This window comes from Cervus elaphus, chromosome 32 (assembly GCF_910594005.1).
Source record: "Cervus elaphus chromosome 32, mCerEla1.1, whole genome shotgun sequence".
Classification (NCBI taxonomy): domain Eukaryota; kingdom Metazoa; phylum Chordata; class Mammalia; order Artiodactyla; family Cervidae; genus Cervus; species Cervus elaphus.
Genome location: NC_057846.1, coordinates 41,223,980 through 41,250,991, shown reverse-complemented (window position 1 = coordinate 41,250,991; position 27,012 = coordinate 41,223,980). Strand labels below are relative to the sequence as shown.

The window sequence follows — 27,012 nt, the reverse complement described above, 5'->3', positions numbered from 1 at the left end:
AAGAACTAAACAGACGTTTCTCCAAAGAAGACATACAGATGGCTAACAAACACATGAAAAGATGCCCAACATCGCTCATTATCAAAGAAATGCAAATCAAAACCACAATGAGGTACCATCTCACGCCAGTCAGGATGGCTGCTATCCAAAAGTCTACAAGCAATAAATGCTGGAGAGGGTGTGGAGAAAAGGGAACCCTCTTACACTGTTGGTGGGAATGCAAAATAGTACAACCACTATGGAGAACAGTGTGGAGATTCCTTTAAAAACTGGAAATAGAACTGCCATATGACCCAGCAATCCCACTCCTGGGCATACACACTGAGGAAACCAGATCTGAAAGAGACACGTGCACCCCAATGTTCATCGCAGCACTGTTTACAATAGCCAGGACATGGAAGCAGCCTAGATGCCCATCAGCAGACGAATGGATAAGAAAGCTGTGGTACATATACACAATGGAATATTACTCAGTCATTAAAAAGAATACATTTGAATCAATTCTAATGAGGTGGATGAAACTGGAGCCCATTATACAGAGTGAAGTAAGCCAGAAAGAAAAACACCAATAGAGTATACTAATGTATATATATGGAATTTAGAAAGATGGTAATGATAACCCTATATGCAAGACAGAAAAAGAGGCACAGATGTATAGAATAGACTTTTGGACTTTGTGGGAGAAGGCGAGGGTGGGATGATCTGAGAGAATAGCATTGAAACATGTATATTATCAATTATGAAACAGATCATTAGTCCAGGTTTGATGCATGAGACAAGTGCTCAGGACTGGTGCACTAGGATGACCCAGAGGGATGGGATGGGGAGGGAGGTAGGAGGGGGGGTTCAGGATGGGGAACACATGTAAATCCATGGCTGATTCATGTCAATGTATGTCAGGGAATGTTTGACGGGAGGATTCCTACATGCTATCTCTCATGAGTCCTTTGTCCCTCTTCAAGCGGAACAGCACGCTGCTCCCAGGGACTGAGGTCATTGTGTGAGGCAAGCATGAGTCTCCTTTAGTAAACATTCTCCTTAGGACAAAACAGCTTAATCTCCTTCCCCTTTCTTGAGATATGGATTGTCTCCTGACCTTGTGGTAACAGTTGCTGTACATTTGGTTTTCTGATCTCTATCATTCCCGAAAGAAGTTTCTTGTACTGCAGCCTATATATACTCATAGAAAAATCATTAAAGCACCTTTGCTCCATCAGAGCTTAGGTCCCCGGGTCTTTTTGTCTCTCTCTCTCTCTCTTTCTCTCTCTCTCTTTCTCTCTTTCACTTTCTTATCGTCGACTCCGCACCACAAGCTTCCGGTCCATTAAAGGACCCCAACAAATGGCGCCAAGAACAGGGACACTGGTGTACGTGGCATATCGGGCGGAGTGACTCAGGGACCTATTGAGGTCGGTAAGTACTAAGGCATGGGTTAAACGGCTGGCCAGCCCCATTATTTTTCTACTCTACTTCACCATTTGTTTAAATTTCAGGGACTTCTGGCTTCACGGCAATGAATAGAGGCTTGCCTTTAAACAGTAGTTGAACATAATCCTTAGTTTCCTGATAAATGCAGTTTTCATTTAGAAATTTGGCTCCAGGTCAAAGAAAATGTTAAATGAGCAGCCAAACAAGGAAAAAATATTCCAATTGATCTCTAGCCCCTATGGGCTCTTATTAAAGCTGTAATTCTGCCATTTCAAGGTACATTCTAGCCCTTCCAATATTCAGCGACAGAACACTTATTACATAAATATAAATTAAATGATTAAACTTTACAAAAGGCCCAATTAAAACAATACAAAATATCTCAAAATTTTCTTATTAGCCCTGCCCCGGCTGCTCCAAATGCTTCTTCCCTGCCAACAGTCGCAACTCCAAGTCTCTCATTTGTTGGAACCTAATGAAAAGTTATGCTAATTTTTAAACTAGATTAGAAGCTGCTATTTCCCATGCTGTAATCGGAGAAGAAACCAAAAAACAGCTAGAGAAATTACTTGCTTATGAGAATGCAAATCAGAAATGTCAAAGAGCTATAGCTACAATTTGTGAGACCAAAATTATTATTGATTATTTGAAAGCTTGTTGCAATCTAGGATCAGAAACTCAAAAGATGCAAATGCTGGTTGAGGCAATGGCTGCTACCTTTAGAAAAGGAAATGAAGGATGCTTTAATTGTGGAGATGAAAATCATTTTAAAAGGGACTGCCCTAAGAAGGCTAATAAAATACCGAAAAATTTGCCCTCGCTGCCATAGAAGAATGCACTGGGCCAAAAGTTGTAAATTTAAATTTGATATTGATGGAAAACCTATTCCAGGGAACTCCAAACAGGAGCAAATTCTATCTTTTCCCTCAAACCCTCAACATCCAGCAGTACTGCCGTCGATATACCAGCCCTAAATGATTTTTTCCTTTACCCTCAAGCAGTCCCTACTAGAGTGCCTACCAGACTTTTTGGACCCCTGCCCCCACAAACTTTTGGTCTTTTGCTTGGCCGATCTAGTCTGACTTCTAAAGGAATTACTGTTCACCCTGGAATAATTGATTCAGATTATAAAGGAGAGATTCAAATTCTGATGTCATCTCAGATTCTATGGCAATTCAAAAAGGGGGACAAAATTGCTCAATTACTTCTTTTACCTTACATTTCTATTAATTCCTCTAATAATGTACGGACAGATGGGTTTGAAAGTACAGATCAAAAACAATCTTTGTGGACATCATTAGTATCTGAGTATGCCCGACCAAATATAAATATCAAAATTAATGGTAAAAGATTTTCTGGTCTCCTTGACACTGGATCTGATATCACTATTATTTCCAAACATTTATGGCCCAAATCCTGGCCTGTACAAAAGGTCTCTTGCCAAATTGCAAGAATTTCTCAAACTAAAGTACAAGAAGTTTATCAAAGTGTTCAAATATACTCATGTGAGGGACCAGAAGGCTAACCTTCAACATTAAAACCTTATGTGATAAATGTACCCTTTAATCTAATAGGAAGGAACTTACTTATACAATGGCAAACTCAGATATACATTCCACATTTTTCCTAGGGGCCACTGCTCATTTAACAAACAAAACAATTATTAAAATAACTTAAAAAAAATTATGAGCCTATTTAGACAAAGCAATGGCCCCTTACAAAAGAAAAATTACAAGCTACTAAAAAACTTATAAACACACAATTAAAATTGAAACATATTGAAAAATCTTGCTCTTTTTGGAACTCTATTTTTGTTATAAAAAGGAAACATAACAAATGGTGTCTCTTAACAGAGTTTAGAAAAGTTAATTCTTTTATGAAACCTATGGGTACATTGCAACCAGAGATCCCATCACCTATTACTATTCCTCAAAATTGGCACATTATTATTACTGATTCACAAGATTGCCTTTTAAATATACCTTTACACCCTTTAGACCGGGAGAGATTCACTTTCTCTCTCCCTTATCCTAATCATATCGGGCCTCATAAGAGATCTCAATAGACTATGTTACCTCAAGGTATGCTTAAAAGTCCTGCTACTGCTGCTGCTGAGTCACTTCGGTCGTGTCCTACTCCATGCGACCCCATGGATGTCAGCCCGCCAGGCTCCCCCGTCCCTAGGATTCTCCAGACAAGAGTACTAAAATAGGGTGCCATTGCCATCTCCATAACAGTCCTAGTATTTGTCAAAATTTTGTAGCCAAGGCTTTACTTCCTATGTGACAACAATTCCCTCATGCATATGTCATGAATAATATACTATAGCTACAAAAAAGAGAAATGATATTTTTGACACTGAATGGCTATGATATTCTTTAGACTCCGGAGAAACCTGATGAAAATAAAATCTTTTTTGAAATTGCAAAACCGGTTCTTCTTGCACATGCAGTTAAGAAAAGGTTAACTTGTTAAAATATTTTTTTTTTTTTTGAGCTCCAGTTCTGCCTGGGAAACAAAAATAGGCCTAAGAAAAAACCTTAAGTTAACTCTTATCATGTCCTTGGGATACACAGCCCACTCTATCTAGGACTCCAGCCATTAACAAATTGGTGGAGCTCAAAATAAATAAAACAAAAGGATATTTTAAATTTTAAACAGAGAACTATGCCTATGTATCTAAAATTATCTATGTCTCAATGTATGTCTTTGTTTTTGGATAGTGTGGAATTAATGAGCTCTATTTGGATTCAGCTTTACATGAACTGAAGGGTGTTCAATGTTGGGTATAATGTTTATTTAAATGTGAATGTGATTTAAATATAATTATTTGTTAATCTAGTTTGGACATGTCTTGAGTCATCAACATTATATAATACTTTTATTATGCCTTGGTTTAAGGTAAACTAAGTTTGTCAACAAAAAGGTAACTCTTTATATATATATATATATATATATATATATATATATATATATACAAATATATAGATGAGATAAAAACTTTTAGATAAGCTCTTAGAAATAATTGTATTTTTGATAGAATGATCTATTATCTATAATCTGGAGCCATCTCTTGGGATTGGAGTAACTTAGGTTTCTAGAGTTGTGCTGAACTAAGTAGTAGAAGTTTTTGAATGGCTGGGTCATTTCCAAATGAAGTAGGATTTTGAAGCGTTAATTGCTGAACATTGGCTTACTCTTAAAAGGGGTTTTTCTTGCAGAAGAGCTGAAGAGATTTTGAGCTGTTAATGAATATAAATATATATTTATATATGAATGGATATATATATAATATAATATGATTTGAGAAATATGTTCAACGGTCTATAAAATGCTAACATACAAGACATTTCATGGTTGCTATAGAAAAGTAAAATATATGCTTTTAATAGAAAGATATAAGAAATGGCAAATAAAATGATGAATACAAAAATATTTTTTTTAATTGTTGAAACATTATAACATTATAAACATTATAAAATAAAGTGGTATTTACATAAGCTTTACTAGACTAGTTTTTCATTGTTGTTCTAGCTACAGCAAATGTTCTTTTTCCAAATTAAACCAAATTAAAAACAAGAGAAAAATTCTGAGAAAACAATATTTAACAAAATTAACTTTGGTCAACAGATACATTCAGACTACAAATATATTAAAAAATACAGCTGAAATGCTTGGGTGGATCACAATGAAAACCACAAAGTATGGTATGTTTATTTGAAATAAACATTACATTTGTTTATTATGCTATCATACTTTGTTTTGGCCTTTTAACTTTTAAAGATATTTAGTGCTAAAATTTTAAAAAGGCTTATAACAAATGAAGGAAAATTTTATGGCAAATTGATGTAACTCATTGTCCTGAACTTTCTTCCTCTTCCTTCTTACATGTCTCAATCAATACAAATTCTTCTTTTCTAGGGGCAACACCTCTCTAAGGTAAGACTACACAACATGTTATAACCCACCTATCAACTTAACTTCATGATAATGAGAACACCTAATTCTATAAAAACAGACAATGACTCTGCCTATATTTCTAAGCAGTTCAAACAGTTTTTACATTCATTCTCTATTAAACAGATTGCAGACATTCCTTATAGTCCACAAACACAAGACATGATTGGACAAACACATTACACACTGTAGCTGCAAATAAAAAATTAAATAAGAGAAAATACACAGGAACACTTTTGTCTTCCTTGTCCAGAGCAAACTTTACTAGATTCTGGTGTAGTGTAGTCTTTAAGCCTATAACTATTGTTGGTGTGACTTTATTTCTGTTCCCAATCTGTAAGATTCTTAAAGCAGGGCAAAAACGGCATAAAAAAAAAAAAAAAAAAACACCATTTCCCGAATGGATTATTTGTTCCTAAGAATATCAGAAATGTGGAATGTTTGCCTTCTTTTCAGGTCTGTCTTGGAAGTGTAATCATCCTCTTTAACACACTAAACAGTGAGATTCAACATTTGCTAAGCTGCATTTCTTTTTCAAGGACAAGGTCAAATATATTTGGATGTGAGCAACATTTCATTTGTCAAGCTGTTCTGCATCACCTTTTCAATAATTTCACTTAGGAAAAAATATTTGAATGGTTACTCCTAATCCTTTGCCCCAAATAACACAAACCACAGCCAAATACCAGTCCCAAACAGATTTCCGAATGATTTTTTTTTTCTCTTTTAGACTGAAATATTTCCTAAGAATGTTTTCATCATTATCGCTTTCCTCTCTTTTTATAACTATTGTTAATATAGCCTTATTTGTTTTAAAGTTTTTAAACTTACCACAAAGAGATGTTTTGACAAAAGCAAAAAACAAACAAACAAAAAAAGAAGTTTTTAAACATTATAGGACACCTCCTTTCCTTTGCCCATTTGATATCAAGACGGGTTAACTAATCAATAGAAGCCTAAGAAACTAATCTTACAGGGAAAGGATATGCTTCTATTTCTCCAGATAGATCCAACGAGCTCACATGACTTCCTCTTCAGAAGATTCAACCTAAGGGGGCCCCCAGCATTCAGACTAGAGATGAAACAGCAAAAAAACCAGGAAGAAAGAATTCCAATATAAGCCATGGCGACATTAAAAATTTCCAAAAAATGCCGCACTCGACGTCATCGACCTTATGATCTCCCTACTTGGGGACAGATAAAAACCCTTACTAATTAAACTGAAAACCTGATTTCTCAACAGGGAATGCCTCAGAATCCTAAAAATATTTTTCTTCGCTATGCTTGCTTTGCTTGCTTTTGCTTCCCCCGCTCAGGCTGACCTGATTGATCACACTTACTGGGCTTATATACCTAACCCCCCTTTTTTATTGTAGGTTGTAAAATGGACAGATATAGAACCAATCACATCCACTAATGAGTCAACACATATGCCCCCTCCTTGGAACTGGAGGGGCCCTCTCATCCTGAAGAAAAAGAAAAACTAATTAATATCGTTCTAGGTTATGAAGTCCTTCCTTTATGTATGGGCCCCAGAATTATGTATAAACGTTAGTCGACAAACTTGGGCTTTCGTCCTGCCTCCAGAAAAGGATTTTCGGACACTACTTGGATTATTTACTGCCCTTTCTTTGTCAGTAAACCATGTTTATACTACTGAAACTTTAGGGAAAGAATTAGGGAAAGAACAAAGAACAGCATGCCAAGGGTTTACTAATAAGAACTTTAAATATATTCCTGATCATTGGGAAAAATGTCAGGCCAAACCAGGAAAATTAATGTTTATAGCTAATCATACAATTGTCAATTGGGGAACCCATAGTATGTGGTTATTGAACTGCTCAGATGATATTAACAATACTATGTATGATTATATTACTCAAGTAACATGGAAGGTTACTAATACTACAATGGAACATTACCATGACAGAGGACTTCTTGGCTAGCTTGATGATGGAATGGCCCCCACCTCGTCCTTGAATCATCTTTGATAAACAGATTGGGCCTAAACAATGGGACATCTGGAAATTTGCTGCAAACACCGAAGAACTTAGGACTTGGACCAGACATTCCACAGGGACCAATCATAGCTATAACAATTATTTCTTTTGCTATAATCAATCATATTTTATACAAGCCTGTGTTCCATTTCCTTTTGTTACAGCTATAGGAAACTTACAATTCAATAAGACTATACGTTCTGTAACTTGCATAAATTGCAGATTATGTACTTGTCTTAACTCCTCTATTTCCTTAAGATATGATTCTCTTTTAATTCTTCGATCTCGACGTAGTCTATGGTTACCAATAAATCTCCAACGGCCCTGGGAAGAAGGTCCCATGGCTGGACTTGCTTCCTGGTTGCTTACTAAATTGCTCTAGTGATGTAAACGATTCATTGGATGGCTGATTTTTGGCATTATAAGATTAATAACTATTTGCACCATTGCTGTCATGACTAGCGTTACTTTACAAACCTCAATTCAAACACATAATTTTATCCAAAATTGGACTAAAGATGCCCATACTATATGGCCCACTCAGACTCAGATAGATGAGGAAATTCAAGAAGAACTACAGGAACTGAAAACAGCCATCGAATGGGTTGGAGATCAATTAACAGATGTACAAAAACAGGTGATGCTAAAATGTGACTAGAATTCTACTCAATTTTGTGTTACTCCTGTTCATTTTAATAATAGTGCCTACAACTGGCACTGGGAACAAATCAAATATCATTTACAAAACATACATGATAATGCCTCTCTGAATGTACAGTTATTACAAAAAGAAATATTTGAAACCTTTTCTAATAATCTGCCCTCTTCCATTGATATGGAAACTTTAGCTAAACAATTAGCTGATCAATTATCTGGGCTAGACCCACGTGGATGGTTTCAAAGTCTTACTCATGGCATTGGATCTGGAACCATAATTTTGGTGATTGTCTTAACAATTATATTTGTTGTCTACCGTTGCCTTCATGCAAAGATTGTCAAAACTAAACAAACTCTGATGGTCAGAACTCTTCTTACAAATATTATAAATAAATAAGGGGGAATTGTCAGGGAATGTTTGACGGGAGGATTCCTACATGCTATCTCTCATGAGTCCTTTGTCCCTCTTCAAGCGGAACAGCACGCTGCTCCCAGGGACTGAGGTCATTGTGTGAGGCAAGCATGAGTCTCCTTTAGTAAACATTCTCCTTAGGACAAAACAGCTTAATCTCCTTCCCCTTTCTTGAGATATGGATTGTCTCCTGACCTTGTGGTAACAGTTGCTGTACATTTGGTTTTCTGATCTCTATCATTCCCGAAAGAAGTTTCTTGTACTGCAGCCTATATATACTCATAGAAAAATCATTAAAGCACCTTTGCTCCATCAGAGCTTAGGTCCCCGGGTCTTTTTGTCTCTCTCTCTTTCTCTCTCTCTCTTTCTCTCTTTCACTTTCTTATCGTCGACTCCGCACCACAAGCTTCCGGTCCATTAAAGGACCCCAACAAATGTATGGCAAAAACCACTAAAATATTGTAAAGTAATTAGCCTCCAACTAATATAAATAAATGAAAAAAAATTAAAATAAATTAATTTTAAAAATAAATGAAAGCCAAAAAAAAAATAGAACAGTTATAACAATATACTTTAATAAAAGTTAAAAAAAAATACAGAGATCATTTTGGTGGACCTGACCCAGTCAGGTCAGCCCTTTACAAGTAGGGTTTTCTCTTGCTGGTAGAAGGGAGAAGTTAAGAGACAGTCAAAGCCTTAGGAAGACTTCTATATCCTTATTTTTTTAAAGGTGAAGGGAGGTACCTGAGTAGCAATGCAGGTGGCCTCTGAGAGAGAGAAGGGCCCCAAGCAGACAGGCAACACAGAAAGATATACCTCAGGCCTAAAGCTGGAAGAAATTGGATTTTTCTTACAACCTGGATGAACTATGATCTCGGGCTGGCCTTCAGGTCAGCCTTGTGACAAAACAGTCAAATCCACCTGGATTTTCTACATATAGAACTTCCACACAGGAAATGAATGTGGTTTAAGTTACTAAGTGTGTGGTAATTTGTTCAGAAATACAAAAACTATGTAAAATTCATATTAATCTTAAAGGAATAAATGAATCAACACACTAACAAAAGATTTATCATCATCAGTAATAAATGCCACACTACACTTACATACCTTTAAATAGTGGAAACAAAATAACTCTCAACATAGAAGAAACCAACACAAAAAGCAATTATCCTCCAATTAAAAATTAAAAAAAATAAAAATAAAACCCAGATGTCAGCACACACACACAAGAAGTCCATACTACCTAAACTCACATTTGAGAATGAAATAAGCACAATTTTAGGTGGATAAGATAAACAGTTTGCTACACAAAGACTCACTGATGGAAATGTTAAGAGATATACTTCACCAAAAGGGAGATTGAACATCAAAATATGGAATTAAATTCAAAAAAGAATAGTGAGTAAATAAAGTGACAAGAATGTAGTGAAATCTTAGTATGTTTTGATTCAATATAATAATAATGATAACACTGACTTATTTGTATCAGGCTAAAATTCAAGAGTAACTAAAAACCAAATGATAATACTATGATATAGTGAATAAAAGAGTATAAGGTTTAATGGGCTAATATGCATAAATTGTTAGAAGAAGATCATAAGTACTTTTATATCTAAAATTATAACTTTATATTTAAACAATTTAATAAAACACAATATAATAACATAATAATTAAAGAATATCACTAAAAGAATACAATTAGAACACATATTGACCAAATTGATAGAAGGAAAGAAAAAAGATTGAAAGCACAATCAATACAATGGAATACAAGAAAGAAAAGAAAATATTGAAAAAGCATGAGAAATAGAAAAAACAAAACAAAATGGTAGTATTTTACTCTAAACATATCAGCAAACATATTATAAGTATATAGACATACTAAATTCAACTACTGAGACACTTGGGGTTACAGATTTTAAAATATCATTGGCAGGCTATTTTCAAGAGACCAAATTAAATAGAAGGCTGAAAGTAAGGGGACTGGAAAGTTCTATCAGATAAACTGAAATGTTGGTATGCTGCTCAGTCGTCTCAGTCATGTCTGACTCTGTACAACCTATGGTCTGCCACCTGCCAGGCGCCTCTGTCTGTGGGGTTCTCTAGGCAAGAGTACTAGAGTGGGTTGCCATGCCCTCCGCCAAAGGTCTTGCTGACCCAAGAATCAAACCTGGGTCTCCTGCATTGCAGGCAGATTCTTTACTGCTAAGCCACCAGGGAAACCCTGAATGTTGGTATACCAGTTATAAATCAGTAAGGACTGAAGTTATTATTTAAGAAATATTAATGAGGACAATATGCTATCCATTACTGATTTTTAAAAAAAATACAGGAAGTAGATATAATTAGTTCTTACCAATCTGTAACTACTATAGAAATTTATACATGAGTTCAGTCATGTATAATCTATCAAATATCAAGTACTTGCTTGCTCATTTACCCAAGCTGTACATGAATATAACCCAAGCTGTGGTTTCTTTGGTAGCTCAGTCGGTAAAGAATCTGCCTGCAATGCAGGAGACCTGGGTTTGAGCCCTGGCACAGGAAAATGGCCTGGAGAAGGAAATGGCAACCCACTCCAGTGTTCTTGCCTGGAAAATTTCATGCATAGAGGAGCCTGGAGGGCTACAGTCAATGATGTTGCAAGGGTCAGACACAACTGACTAAACCCCACATACATCCTTTTTTCTTTACTAATTATACATATTCTAAATTTTATTAGAGTCAGCCATTTTATTCCTTGTTTCCTCAGAAAAAAATTGTATTTATTTAAATGAATAGAAGAATAATTTACAAGAAACTAAATTACTATATATTAGTAGCCTGGTTTTCAGAGGATTACTTTACCAACTGTAGCTAGACATTGTGAATTACTAATTCATTCTTAATTTTCAACATGTGTCTGAAGATGCCTTACAGTTTACCTACCTGGTGACATTTCTGTGAGTGCCACCTTCTGACCTGGATATTAAACAAATGGAAAATAGTGTCCAAAATTAGTCGTAAGAGAGCTTGTCAACTGCATAAATAAAAGTCCGGCCATTTTATAAGCTGTATTATGTCTTTTACAAGATTAGTTACCAAAAAAGAAAACAATGTGCAAGGTCACTAAACAGAGATGCAAATAAGTAAACATTCTCATTTACCTGCATACCTCATCCATAAAAAGTGTATTTCAAACCTGCAATGCAGAATTATCAAGAAGGCACAGATTTGCTTTTTCTTTATCACTTCTGAACACAGAATATAGGTTTGATCCTGAATGTCTGATTCTGACCTTTATACCCCAACATTTAACCTTTTATTCATTGATAAAGAAATGCTACATTTTATAAGGTAAAATCCATACGGACTTCTAGACAATCTGACAGACTGAACTGGTGGGAAAATTTCCCTTTCCATTCCTCATACAGGAGGCCTGAAAAAAATAGCACGAACTGTTAACACATAACTGAGGTTAACAAGAAAAGAATTCTCTTGGTGCCAGTAAAAATGAAGAAACGGGGAGTTCAAAGGGTAAACAGGAGTTAAAAGTAAATGACTGCAGGGGTGTCTAAACCAGTGATACAAATTTGGGACTAAAGATTTATTAGTAATTCCTTAGAAGGAGTTAAGTTATGAGGATTTTGCATGTAGAAAAACTAAGTGAGCTCCTTAACTGGAGCTACTTAACCTTGAAGCCATGAATGGTCATACCACCCATTCAACAGGGGATAGTTGACCAGTGGCCTTTGGAATGCAGCAGGGAAAATGGGGATATGCAACATGCATGGATAGATGGGGGAAAGTGCATCACTGAGGAGTCCCAAGCCTCCAAAAAATGCACTTTCAGGATGCCAGTTCACACTCTTACAAATGCTTGAACACCATGCAGAGAAATTGCTTTAAATATTTTTGCTTTAAAAGAAGCAAAAGTGAAACCACCCACATGTGTGAGTCTTCAACACAGGGCATGCTGAATTCTCATGGGAAAATCATAGATATTGAAGAGAAAAGAGTCTATGATTACAAAGCCCTAGTAGTTAACATCAGCAGCCATAGCAAAACAGTGAGCTCATACACCAAGAAATACAAATGATTTAAAAAAACTCAGAATATTTAGAAGCTCCATAGAAATCTTTGCAAAAATAGAAGCCATAAGTCTAGAACAGGACTGAGAAGGAAGAAATAGTGATATGAGAGAATGATCTGAGAAAATAAAACAGAATATGAAATGGACAGATACCTATGAAAGTGTGGTTACAAACCATAAGGATACAGTTCCAATGCTGATCAAAATGGAGTAACAGACAGGATTTACACTTCTGCTGGAAATAACTGAAAATCTGGACAAAACATGTTAAACACTGGTTTTCAGATACTGAATATTAGGCAAGATAGTGATCTATGAGAAAAGAAAATAAAGACCCTTTATTACCCTTTGCCCCTTCTTACTGCAGGGAAGAGTTTCCATGCTGTAACACAGAAATGGGAAGCCAGGCAGAGAAAGAAGTCTCCCCAAATTGAGGTGATACCATTTGGGGAGATCAAGGAAGCTACAATTCTCTGTTAGCCTTTGCCCTGCTTCATTTTGTACTGCAAGACCAAATTTGCCTACTAGTCCTGGTATCTCTTGACTTCCTATTTTTGTATTCCAATCCTCTGTGATGAGAAGGACACTTTTTTTGGTGTTAGTTCTAGAAGGTCTTGTATGTCTTCATAGAATCGGTCAATTTCAGCTTCTTCAGCATTAGTGGTTGGGGCATAGACTTGTAATACTGTGAAGGTGAACGGTTTGCCTTGGAAATAAACAAAGATCATACTGTCGTTTCTGAGATTGCACCCAAGTACTGCATTTCAGACTCTTTCATTGACCACGAGGGCTACTCCAATTCTTCTAAGGGATTCTGGCCCACAATAGTAGATATAATGGCCATCTGAATTAAATTCGCCCATTAACACCCAGTTTGGTTCACTGATTTCTAAGATGTCAATGTTCAACCTTGCCATCTTCTGCTCAACCGTGTCCAATTTACCTTGATTCAGAGACCTAACATTCTAGGTTCCTAGGCAATATTGTTCTTTACAGCATTGGACTTTACTTTTACCACCAGACACATCGACACTGAGCATCATTTCCATTTTGACCCAGTCGCTCCATTCTTTCTGGAGCTATTAATAATTGCCCTCCGCTCTTCCCCAGTAGCATATTGGACACCTTCTGACCAGGGGGGCTCATCTTCCAGGGTCATATATTTTTTATTTTTCATACTGTTCACAGGGTTCTCACACTGAGAACACGGGAGTGGGTTGCCATGTCCTCCCCCAGTGGACCAGAATTTAACAGAACTCTACACTATGACCTGTCTGTCTTGTGTGAGCTTGAACAGCATTTCATTGAGTTGTGCAAGCCCCTTCACCACAAGGCTGTGATCCATTAAAAAAAAAATGTATATATATACACACACACATGATCAAAAAATAAGTGAAGGTCTCTCAGTCATGTCCGACTCTTTGTGACTCCATGGACTATATATATGCCTGTAAACACTGGTGAATATTAATAAGGTCTATCAGTTCAGCTCAGTTCAGTCACTCAGTCGTGTCCGACTCTTTGCGACCCCATGAACCACAGCACGCCAGGCCTCCTTGTCCATCACCAACTCCCAGAGCTCACTCAAACTCATTTCCATCGAGTCGGTGATGCCATCCAACCATCTCATCCTCTGTCGTCCCCTTCTCCTCCCACCTTCACTCTTTCCCAGCATCAGGGTCTTTTCCAATGACTCAGTTCTTCACATCAGGAGGCCAAAGTATTGGAGTTTCAACTTCAGCACCAGCCCTTCCAGTGAATATTCAGGACTGATTTCCTTTAGGATGGACTGGTTGGATCTGCTTGCAGTCCAAGAGACTCTCAAGAGTCTTCCCCCAACACCACAATTCAAAAGCATCAATTTTTTGGCACTCAGCTTTCTTTATAGTCCAACTCTCACATCCATACGTGACCACTGGAAAAACCATAGCCTTGACTAGACGGACCTTTGTTGGCAAAGTAATGTCTCTGCTTTTTAATATGCTGTCTAGGTTGGTCATAACTTTCCTTCCAAGGAGTAAGCGTCTTTTAGTTTCATGGCAGCAATCACCATCTACAGTGATTTTGGAGCCCAAAAAAATAAAGTCAGCCACTGTTTCCCCATCTATTTGCCATGAAGTGATGGGACCAGATGCCATGATCTTAGTTTTCTGAAGGCTGAGCTTTAAGGTCTACAGCTTAACTGATAAAACTATACCAATACCAGTCCCCTGGCTGTGAAAATTCACTGTTAATGTAAGATGCTATCATTGATAAAACCTAAGTGATAGAGCCAAGAAACTCTGTGCCATTTTTGCAACTTTTTATATTTCTTGCTGGTGGTTTAGTCGCTAAGTTGTGTCCGACTCTTGTGACCCCATGAACTGTAGCCTGCCAGGCTCCTCTGACAATGGAATTCTCCAGGCAAGAATACTGGAGTGAGTTGCCATTTCCTTCTCCAGGTGATCTTCCCAACCCAGGGATAGAACCAGGGTCTCTTGCATTGCAGGCAGATTCTTTATCAACTGAGCTACAAGGGAAGCCTTTTATATTTCTTAAATTATCTCAGAACTAAATTTAAAAGAAAGGAATGGTAAAGCAAAGAATCTAGAAAATGTAACAGGAAATTCTAATAAATGTTAACTAAATACAATAATGATAATTTTTTAAAAAAACACAAAATTTATTTGGAGGAAACTGAAAAACCAAATGACAATTAGATTGAAAAAGATAGATTAGTGTTACAAGGCTAAGATCCTTGTCTTATTCAGAAGACTACATAAATGATTAAGACATTGTATATATAACATTTGCTACAAATACAAGTTAACAAAAACGATTAAAACAATAAAAACAGAATTAAAAATGTACAAAATAGTAAAAGAAAACAGAAAAATCATAATTAAAAAAATGGAATTTTGGAAAAGGAAACAATGCCAAAAAAGAGGATAGTAAGTAGGAAGAAAATAAGATGGTAAATTTCAACATGAATATCTGAGCTCATACATTAAGCATATAAATATGACAAACTCCACTACTATATTTTTCATATAAAGGCTGTTTATAGGATATCAACTAAAATCTGAGAAAGATTGAAAATAAGGGATGAAAAATATGTAATAGGTAAATCTAACTTGCAGAAAACAAGCTTGGATACAACAATATAAAAGAGTAAAAATAGAATATAAGATACAATTGTTAATGATGAAAAGAAAATACACCAAGAATATATAACTACACTGAATGTTATATATTTAGTCACTGCCTGGTGGCTCAAATGGCAAAGACTCTGCCTGCAATGTGCAGCAAGACCCAGGTTCGATCCCTGGGTCCAGAAGACTCCCTTGAGAAGGGAATGGCCACCCACTCCAGTATTCCTGCCTGGAGAATCCCATGGACAGAGGAGCCTGGCAGGCTACAGTCCACAGGGTTGCAAAGAGTAGGACATGACTAAACGACCGACACTTTCACTTTCAGAGTATATAGAGCAGAAATTTCAACAAAGAGAAAGCCATGATATATTGGAAAATTTAGCTTGTATACAATAGAAATGAGACCCACTGGGCATGTGAAAGCAACAGATGTGGATGCATTTCAGTTCTTCCTGTTTCAATTACCAAGGCAAGAACATTGGTAAGTTATTAAAACCAGATTCTGAAATTTTTGAAACTTTAAAATAAGGATATCCAAAACTATCTCAAACAATTAAATGAGATATTGATGTAGCATTCAAAATTCCTGCAAAATATAAAGTACTGTTGCTGTTCATAATATTGCCTTACATCTGACTAGATTTAAATGGTTTAACTTCAGAACACAAATTTAATTTACCCACAACTTTGGGATTCCTCTTTCTTGCTAAACCACTTTTTCGAAAGCTTCCATGAAGCAGCTATTATTATTGCTACAACAAGAACAGGTAAAGCAATGTAGATAGCCAAAAGCCACTGCTTCTTCCCACCATTCTCAGAAGTTCTTTTCATGGCTAAACCTAAAAATAAAAATACATAAAAAAATCAGAGAAAAAAATTAAGCTGTGTACTTTTAAGTTACAGAGAACTTATCACACTGTTCTTAATTTTCATCATAATTCAAGTAACAATGAAAAATAATAATAGAATCATAATACTTAAGACTATCTCTATAAACTCTCATTCTGAAAGAACAGACACTAATTTCCAGGAAGTTCTAATGATTTCCACCTTATACAGCAGCTACAGCAAAATCCCTGTATAAGCAGACCCTCATAACTTCAGAGACATGTAACCAACAAATGTGCATTATTACAAGGTGCATTATCACAGAATTCCACGTATCTGTGCATATCTTATTTATCTTTATTAGAGTGCTGGCTCTCCAACATTAGGGATCTGTTTTTACCTATAGAGTCACTGCAGTGTTACTAAAATGGCACAGGCATAAAAAATAGGAGACGTGATCCCTAACTCTAATTCTGCAACTAACTAGCACTGGGTATTCTTCAAGTACCATGAAGAGTGGGGCTTTGTTTTGCTATCTGTACATGCTTACTGTCATATGATAAGCACCTGGCATATATATTAGGAATTCAAGAAATATTTGCTAAATCAGTGAATGAATGACAAAAACTAAAGTCATGATAAACAAACCGAATAATGTGTTAGCATCCTTCTATCATCTCTTTAACAGCAATTAATAGATTTTTATCATTTAAGCTGAAAACTCCTTCAGACTAAAGGTTTATCTTCTACTTCCTTTATTTCTTCTGTAACAGACACATATTAGTGCTAGACACAGGGTGTGTTGCTGGTATAGAGCTCAGATCACAGGATCAACCATAAAAGTGGGAAAGAGTTGAAGGATAATTTAAAGGAGAAAGTCAGACACAAATAAATAAAAATTTTAAAAGATACTCAGCTTCAGTCATATTGAAAAGTTAATATTAGGGGGGGAAAAGCAAGATTAAGAAAACATATTGGTTTCTATTTCTTTCAGAAGCCTGTTTGTTTACCTTTTAATTACAAATATTGGTTTCTTTATAAGTGGCAAAAACCTAACTATGTTTTTGTGAAGGCAAGCAATTTGACAATTCTATTAACTGGATACATAAGAGATAAATACTTGCCCTGTTCCCCAGGCGATATTCTGGATCTCACTCTGCAATCTGGAGGTCTGTAGCCACCAGTACAATTGCATATCATCGTGGAAGTGCACACCTAGAATCATTTTTTTAATTCAGATAGTCATTTAAAAATATTTTCTCATAGAAAGCAAAATTATCTGATGGATCATCAGGCTTACTCTGGTATTTTCATCTAGTGTAATTTTGTTTCTTTGATTTATTTACATAGATAATTCTACAAATCAAATGCTTGGTTTCTTAGCCTAAAGTATGCACAGATGCACACACATGCTAAAAAGGAGCTATAAAGTGAGGATCACAATATTTGAAATATCTGGAAAACTTAACACCTTCAAATGTTCACCTGAAAATTTAGTGTGCAATTCCAGAACCATCTACTTAAGTTCTATTGAAAATGACACCATTCCAGGGGTGTGTGAGAGCCAACCAGTATCAGCTCGCAAGGAGGACTGTGTACACTTCTTCCCATCTCCACTTTCTGTAACATCATGTGGTGGTCTGAAGTATCTGTACACATAGATGAGGACTTTACTTCCTCAAGCTACTTGGTAAACATTTAACAGCATAGCACTGCCCTTGACCAGGATCAGGTTTGTTCACTTCATTAGTTTTTATTTGTTTGATTTTTAAGCAAAAGTTTTTTGTATTCCAAGAGGGTATCAGATAACTAATTTTTGTAATTAACTAATTAATGATAGAAACAGCTTTATGGTGCTTACAATGTGTGAGTCTCCATTCTGAGCACTTTACACTGATTTACTCATTAAATCCTCACAACAGTCCTGTAAGGTTGGGACAACAATTATTCCCACTGAATAACCTGGAGGCATAGATATTTAACTTGCCAAAAGTCACATGGCTAGTAAGTGGTGGAGACAGAATTTAAACCAAAGAAATCTGGTTTCAGTCTCTGCCCTTGACCACTAGGCTATGCTACTCCTCAAAACGATATAAAACACCTCTCAATTTCTAAGATCTCAATTTAAGAATGTGACTCTAATTCCTGTATTCCATGGCTCAGATGTACACGGAAAAAGGTGTTCTGTTTGCAGTTTCCACTGCCCTAGCTTCTATCACATCACTTTCATGCTGTAGTGTGTGTGTGTGTGTGTGAGAGAGAGAGTGTTTTGTGTGTGTGTGTGTGTGTGTGTGTGTGTGTGTGTGCGTTTACTCTGAAATATTGGGTTGGCAAAAAAAATCCATTCATGCTTTTCTAGAACATCTTACAGAAAAACCAGAATGAACTTTTGGGCCAACCCAATATTTCATTGAAATAATATTGCCTTTCTCAGGAGACACATGTTGTCAGTTCAGTTCAGTCACTCAGTCGTGTTTGACTCTGTGTGACCCCGTTGATTGCAGTACACCAAGCTTCCCTGTCCATTACCAACTCTCGGAGTTTACTCAGACTCATGATCATCAAGTCGGTGAGGCCATCCTATCACCTCATCCTCTGTCGTCCCCTTCTCTTGCCTTCAATCTTTCCCAGCATCAGGGTCTTTTCCAATGAGTCAGTTCTTCACATCAGGTGGCCAAAGTATTAGAGTTTCAGCTTTAGCATCAGTCCTTCCAATGAACACCCAGGACTGATCTCCTTTAATAGCAACCCACTCCAGTATTCTTGCCTAGAGAATCCCATGGACGGAGGAGCCTGGTGGGCTACAGTCCACGGGGTCACAAAGAGTCGGACACAACTGAGTGACTTCACTTTCACTTTCACTTTCATTATTAGGGAAATGCAAATCAAAACTGCAATGAGGTATCACTGTACACAAGTCTGAATGGCCATCACCAAAAATCTACAAACATAAATGCTGAAGAGGATGTGGGTAAAAAACAACCCTCTTGCACTGTCAGTGGGAATGTAAATTGATACAGCTACTATGGAAAACAGTATGGAGACTCCTTAAAAATCTAGGGGAAAAAACCAGCATATGACCTAGCAACTCCACTACTGGGCATATACCCTGAAAAAAAACATAACTCAAAAAGACACATGTACCCCAAGGTTCACTGCACGCTATTTACAGTAGCTAAGACATGGAAGCAACCTAGATAGCCATCAATAGATGAATGGATAAAGAAGTTGTAGTACATATATACAAAGGAATATTACTCAGCCATAACGAGAAACAAATTTGAATCTGTTGTAGTGAGGTGGATGAACCTAGGGCCTGTTATACAGAGTGAAGTAAGTCAAAAAGGAAAAAATGAATACTGTATATTAATGCATATATATGGAAACTTGAAAACTGGCACTAATGAACCTATTTGCAAGGCAGGATAGACACACAGAGAATGAACTTGTGGACACAGTGGGGGAAGAAGAAGGATGAATTGACAACAACAACACATATACATACATGGACAAAGAAACAAAGCTTGCAGAAGAGTTAAGTCTGAATTGCAAAAAATATGGTTAATTTTTTGCTTTCTACTTTAGATTTCTAAATTTTCAAAGTCTTCAATGATAAATAAGTACTACTTATTTAAGCAATATGCATGAATTTGAAGGAGATAGATTAGATTGTTAGCAGATCAATAATTGTCCTGTTGGACAAATGTAAGCTCCAGATAAGCTTTATCTGACATGGCCAGAGTGTTCAAAGAAATATTTATAGCATTCATTGCTCAAGAAGATTTGGGGTGAAGGAGAAAAATGAAGCAGAGTAGGTTTATATATATATATATATATATATATATATTGCAAGTAAATATATATATATATATTGCAAGTAAAATTTAAAATGGGAGTTTGAGGAAAGAAACATGATTAAATGAGTCAAAAATAAACAAATGAAACACTATAAAGTGGTAACAACAGAACAGTCAAAACTGATGTGGTAACACTAATATAATTATAAAGTTAAACCTATCAGTGAGTTTATGTATACATATATATGTATATATACACAAACACACATATGCATGTATACAAACATACAGCATACATGTGAGAGAGTCAATTCCTAGGCAGGTTGATAACAAGTCCAGGATCCCTGAGGAGGAGAAAGAGGGGGTCTGGGGCTCTTGAGGAGAAGATAGGGGTCTGGAATTCTCAAGGAGGAGGAGAGGACAAATTTTTTTTTCTACATTCCTTAGTAAGGATTATATACCAATAATGTATCCTGCTTGAGGACAGTTTCTCCTTCCTGAAAACCTTCTGGCTAATCCTATTATCTTAAAAGTGTATATTATGAGAGTGGGTCTGGTACGATCTTTCTATTGTGAAGTTCTAACCCTGTTATCTTAAAATGTAAATTGTGGGAGTGGGTCTAGTAAAGTTTTTACAACTTTGAGACATTTTTTTTTATTTATTGCAATAGCTAATTTAAAAAGTATATAACTCCCTTACTTAGACTAAGCGAAGGGGGCACTCTCCGTCATCCTTCTGACGTCTGTGTCAGAAGCTTTCTCTGTCCCTTTTTCACTTTAGTAAAACTCTGTTACACTCTTGAGTGATCAAGCCTGGTCCCTGGTCCCGAAGCTAAATCTTCTTCTTTGGAGATCAAGAATCCAACACCGTTCACCATAAGCTATCACATGCACAGAGATGTTTCAAAAAATAAAGAAAATGGCAACCTACTCCAGAATTCTTGCCTGGGAAATCCCTTGGACAGAGGAGCCTGTCTGTAGCTACCCCAAGCTACAGTCCATGGGGTTCTAAGAGAATCAAATAAAAGACCTTGCAACTAAATAACAAAGCAATACAGCTAGGTTTGTGTATCAATGGTGACACAACTAGTTTAATGTCTTTCTTTGAATAGCAAATTAACCTCATTCATTGATCTTGTCTGTTGGCATATTTAAATTTGTGACCCCTTAAAGTTATTAACAGAAAGAATATATTTTAATTTGGATAGTGTTTTACATTTGTATTAAAATATGAGTTTTTTTTAACTTTACTGACTTCATACTGCAACCTGCTTTTGATTATTCTAATATTTATTATTTTAATGTTGTGTGATTTTTGGCTTTAAGCTAATTTTCTGAAAGTCAACCCACAGAAAGCTAATTTGCCTTGGCCAATTCACTCAGTGTCAAACTACCTAACAGTCAATTCATGAAATAGTTATCTGGTATTTGGGAAATGAAATTATCAATCTTATTATTTACTGTTATTTTTTAATCTCTTAAATTATACAAGATTGATTGAGTGGAGTAGCTATCACTGAATTGAAAGATTTCTGTGAAGTTTTAATAAAGTACTCTTTATTTTGTCTTCAGAAATGTATCTTAAGACAATTTCCGTTTATATATGCCCAATTTATATCTCTCTAGTTATACCAGCAGAGACAGTTTTTAAAATTTTTGTGAGAACAAAAGCAGAACAGTGTTTTCTGATCTGGTGTGTAAGAAGCTTGGAAGTCACCACTCCATCTTAACAAGTAACAAAAGAGAACAAACTGAAAATCAACAATTTTTATGTCAGAGACTAAAGGTCACAGGACAAACTGATGCCTCCAAAATGGTTGAGGCAGACAGGCAAACACAGAGAACCACAAATGTCCAGGGTGGAAACCCAGGAGCAGAAATCTCCATGAGATTTAACACCAGAACAGGAAATAGATACACTACCAGAGGCTCAGTCTGGTCAAGTCTGAGAGTTAAAAACTCTAAGAGTGTCCAATGGGCCCCACGCTTTTGTGAATTTTACCTCTAGGAGCTGGACCAGATTCTCACAGTAAATATCGGAGAAAAATTCCCTTGCATTTTCAGCAGGAGGAGGGGAAAGGAAGGAGTTTTTGAAACATACCAGAATACTTTGTTCTTTTTGACAAGGTTTAACGTTAAGAAAAATTACTATATCAGAAACTAAATTTATTGAGTTTTCTTTTTTTTTCCGTGCCTATCTCACATAGGTGAAGGGAAAATTCTAACTCTAGCCTACTTACCAATCATATTCCATCTAAGAGGTGGGGAAAAACTGAGAAACCCTTGTGAAATTCACAGACCAAAGGTGTATTAGGTCTAAAAGATAGACCTAATGACAGGACTTAGAATGCTTCCACTCCTCTTCCATAGAGCTTACCACATATTATTAAAGGCTTTCACTATGGCAGTTCCTTTTACCCAGTCATCATGTACAGCTATCAGGAAAAAAATTACAGGGTTTAAAAAATAGCAAAACACACAATTTGAACAGAGCAAGCATCAGAGCATCCGACAATAAGGATGTTGGAATTATCAGACTAGGAATTTACATTAACTATAATTAATATTTTAAGGACTTTAACAAATAAAATAGACTGCAAACAAATATAGATAGGTAATGGAAACAGACAGATGGAAATTCTAAGACAGAATCAAAAAGAAATGCTAGAGATTAAAAACTACAACAGAAATGAAGATGGGATAAGGAGTAGACTTGTCAGAGCTGAGGTAAGAATCTCTGAGTTTAAGGATTTCTCAATAGAACTTCCAAAATTAAAAGACAAAGAGGAAAAAATACTGTAAAAAAATCCCAGACATTCCAAAGTCTATGAGACAACAACAAAGGGGATAACTCATGTGAAATGGCAGTGAAAGTGAAAGCCACTCAGTCATGTCTGACTCTTTTGTGATCCCATGGACTATACAATCCATGGAATTCTCCAGGCCAAAAGAACGGAGTGGGTAGCCTTTCCCTTCTCCAGGGGATACTAGAAGGCAAAAAAAAAAAGAAAGATATGAAAGACACTGGAAGCGATAATGATTGAAAATTTTATAAAATTAAGGTTAGATACCAAACTAAAGACCCAAGAAACTCAGAATCCAACAAGCAGGATGAATGTCAAAAGTTTACATGTAGGTACCATATTCAAACTGTAGAAAATCAAAGATAAAGGAAAACCTTGAAAGAAGCCAAAGGACACCAAAAAACCCTTATCTATAGAGAGACAATGATAAAAATTACATTAGACTACTAGTCAGAAATAATGCAAGCAAGAAGAGCCTGGAGTGAAATATTTATAGTGTTTATAAGAAAATAATCATCAAGCTAGAATTTGGTTTCCTGCAAAATTAATCTTTCAAAAATGAAAAATAGACTTTCTCAGACAAACCAAAATTGAGAAATTTGTCATCAGTAAACCTATTGTGGTAGAAATGATAAAAGAAGATCAAAGATAAGAAAAATTATGTAGGTCAGAAAAATCAGATTTACATAAAGAAAAGAGTATTAGAGATGGAATAAGAAAACAAAAGAAAAATTTTCTGTTGTTCTTCTTAACTGATTTAACAGAAATCAGACTGTTCAAAAAAATAATAGCAGCTTTGTAATCAATTATGTATGTTTCTGTGTAAGTAAAATGAATGACAGCATGATACGAAAGATAGGAGGAAGGACATAGGTTATTTTCTTATTATAAGATTACTTATACTACAAGCAGTATAGTGTTACTTGAAAGTGGACTTAGCTTAGTTGTAAAATATATACTGCAAACACTAGGGAAGCCCACTAAAAAAAGTAAACCAAAAAATATAACTGATGTGTTAAGAAAGAACAGAAAATGGCATCATATATTACAAAAGGCTCAACTAGAATGACAAAAAGAAGAAAGAGTGGAAGACAAAAATAAGAACAAGGCAATAAATAAAAAACAGTAACAAATATGATAGCTATTATTCCAACTATATCAATCATCACTTTGGGTGTTAACGTTCTGATATACCAATTAAAAGAAGCTGGAAAAGTATGGCTGAAGATGATAACATAGGAAGACCTTGAACTCACCTCCTCCCATGGACTCACTGAATCTACAACTACTACAGTTTCCTCTAAAAGAAAAAAAAAAAAAAAAATCCAACACAAGCTAATTGATTCCAACATACCAAGTGAATGAGGAAAAACCCACATGGAAGCAACTAGGAGATGCTCAGATACAATCTTGCCATAAACCCCACACCCAGTGCAGTGACCCACAATCAGGAGAGAATTCAAAATCCCTAGCTTCTGGCAGAGCAGCAAAGGATTTCAACCTCACCTCTGGCACCCCAGCTTTTCAGACATGAACCTGAGAGATGAACCCCACAGAATCCAGTTTTGAAAGCCAACAGGCCTTGCATCTATGAGACCCCCAAGGTTAAAGCAAGGGATAATGCCAGCAATAAGGCGAAGTGAAAAGCTACCTTTGTTGTTCCCCTTCAATCTACAACCTGTAAAACATCCACACTGCAACAAAGTTGTCTCTGCCCAACACACCAGCACACTAGAGAATTCTACACATCTTTAAAGCTAAGGGCAGGTAAACTGGAATAGACAGAGAAAGCAGAAAGGAGAGAAAGCAGAGGCTGTACCTGCAAACCTGGACCTCCAGCCATGACAGCTGAGTCTGCAACCACAGAGAACCCAGGGGTAGCAGAGCAGGTGGCACGGATGACCCTGGCCTCCCGGCTACAGCCGCATCTGCAGCCACGGGTAACTGAGGCGCAGCAGCAGTGGACGTGGGACACTGTTCCTCCCGCTGCTAAGCCACGACTCCGGCCCCCTGTCCCCTAACCCACAGCAAAGGAGCCCACAGACTTTAAAACCTGTTACAAGTGGCTGCATGATCCTGGCTCCTATATCACTCTTCCCCTCCCACAGTGGTGGCAGAGCCTGAGAACCAGGTGATCCTGGACAGGAGGGAAGAGCCCACCTTCCCCATGCTCTAGGTAGCAAGGACAGTGACGCTGACAGAATCTCTAAGGCACAAGAAAAGTGATCAGGAGGGCACAGGCAACAACTCTGACAGAAGTGCCCGAGGGCGGAATGTGCAGGCTTTAAAGTACAAAATAACCAGAAACAGCTCCTGTAAGAAAACCCCAATACTTATGCTCTTCCACCACCTACTGGAAAATAAAAGAAAGCTCTCTAATTTCTAACTCATTGAATCATTAGAATCAAGCAGAAAGATATTCCCTACTTAAAATGCACCAGAAGAGGAAAGATTCGTCAAGCGCCACGAAGAACCAGTTAACACAATTTCACAAAAAGAAAATGAATCATCCAGAAATTGAACTTTAAGTCAAAAAATACTGCAGTCTAACTGATAGAGAATTCAAAACAGCTGTCATGAACAAACCCAAGAAGTTACATGAAAACTCAGAAAGGCAGTTCAATAAACTCAGGAATAAAATTAATGAACAAAAGGAATACTTTACCAATAAGACTCAGACTCTAAAAAAACTCTAAAAAAAGAACCAAATAAAAATTCTGGAGCTGAAGAACTCAATAAATGAGATGAAGAATGCATTAGAAATCTCTAGAAATAGAGCAGACCATATGGAAGAGAGAGCTAACATGAGCATGAAGATAGAAATCTAGAAATGATACAAGTAGAATAGGAAAGAGAAATAAGATATAAAAATGACAAAATTCTGCGAGAGCTATCCAATTCTTTTAGGCAGGGCAATCTGGGTAACAGGTATCCCAGAGAAGAAAGGGAGAAAAGAACAGAGAGCATTTTTAAATAAATAATAGTTGAGAACTTCACAAACATGGGGAAGGAACTGGATATACTAGGACATGAAAATAAAAAACTCCTAATAATCTTAATGCAAAAAGACCTTCAAGACACACTAAAATTATCACAAGTCACTGATAAAGAATTTTAAAGGTAGCCTAGAAAAAAGGGATGGTAACCTACAAAGGAACCCCCATTAGTCTATCAGCAGAAAAATTCTACAGAGATGGCAGGGGGCAGAGGGGTGACATTCCCAAAATACTCAGAAACAAAAACTGTCACCCAAGAATACTCTATGTGGCAAAGTTATCATTCAGATATGAAAGAGAAATAAAGACTTTCCAAAGACAAAAGTTGAGAATTCATCACCCCTAGACCTGCCTTACAGAAATCTTGAAAGGAACTCTTCTACCTTAAATGCACATTAAACTTTCAGTAAGGTGATATATCTGGAGGAGGAAATGGTAACCCACTCCAGTATTCTTGCCTGAAAAATCCCATGGATGGAAGAGCCTGAAGAGCCACAATGTAAACGGTTGCAAACAGTCAGACATTACTGAGCAACTAAGCAAGGAGATACATAGACAGACAAAACTAAACAAACAAACAAACAAAAAAACAACTGCCACTCTGCATCAGAATAGATTTTATAAAATTTTGTTGTAGCATAAAGATTAAAGGGAAAGAAATAGAAAAAAATAACTAGAGCTGTTTCAATTTGGTAACAAATTCACAACATAATCTGAGAAAACAAAAACACAAAAGTGGAAGAGGAAATTGATGGAACTCATATAGGCAAATGAAGATAAGAAGCTATCAGCAGAAAAACCAAATATATTATCTATAAGAAATTTTATTTCATTTTTTATTAATTTTTATTAGAGTATAGAACTGGACACGGACCAACAGACTGGTTCCAAATAGGAAAAGGAGTACATCAAGGCTGTATATTGTCA

At 36.4% G+C, this 27,012-nt stretch overlaps 1 protein-coding gene across 1 annotated transcript in view; it reads right to left on the bottom strand.

Annotated features, from left to right (window-relative positions):
• The window catches only part of ADAM32 (ADAM metallopeptidase domain 32), a 160,519-nt gene that overhangs the window by 14,200 nt on the left and 119,307 nt on the right, over nucleotides 1-27,012 (bottom strand). The window contains exons 18-20 of the mRNA XM_043893833.1: nucleotides 17,613-17,703; nucleotides 16,340-16,499; nucleotides 11,386-11,418 (exon numbers count right to left, since the gene is read on the bottom strand). Of these exons, the coding sequence (XP_043749768.1) occupies nucleotides 11,386-11,418; nucleotides 16,340-16,499; nucleotides 17,613-17,703 (284 nt within the window). The remainder of the gene's footprint in view (nucleotides 1-11,385; nucleotides 11,419-16,339; nucleotides 16,500-17,612; nucleotides 17,704-27,012) is intronic.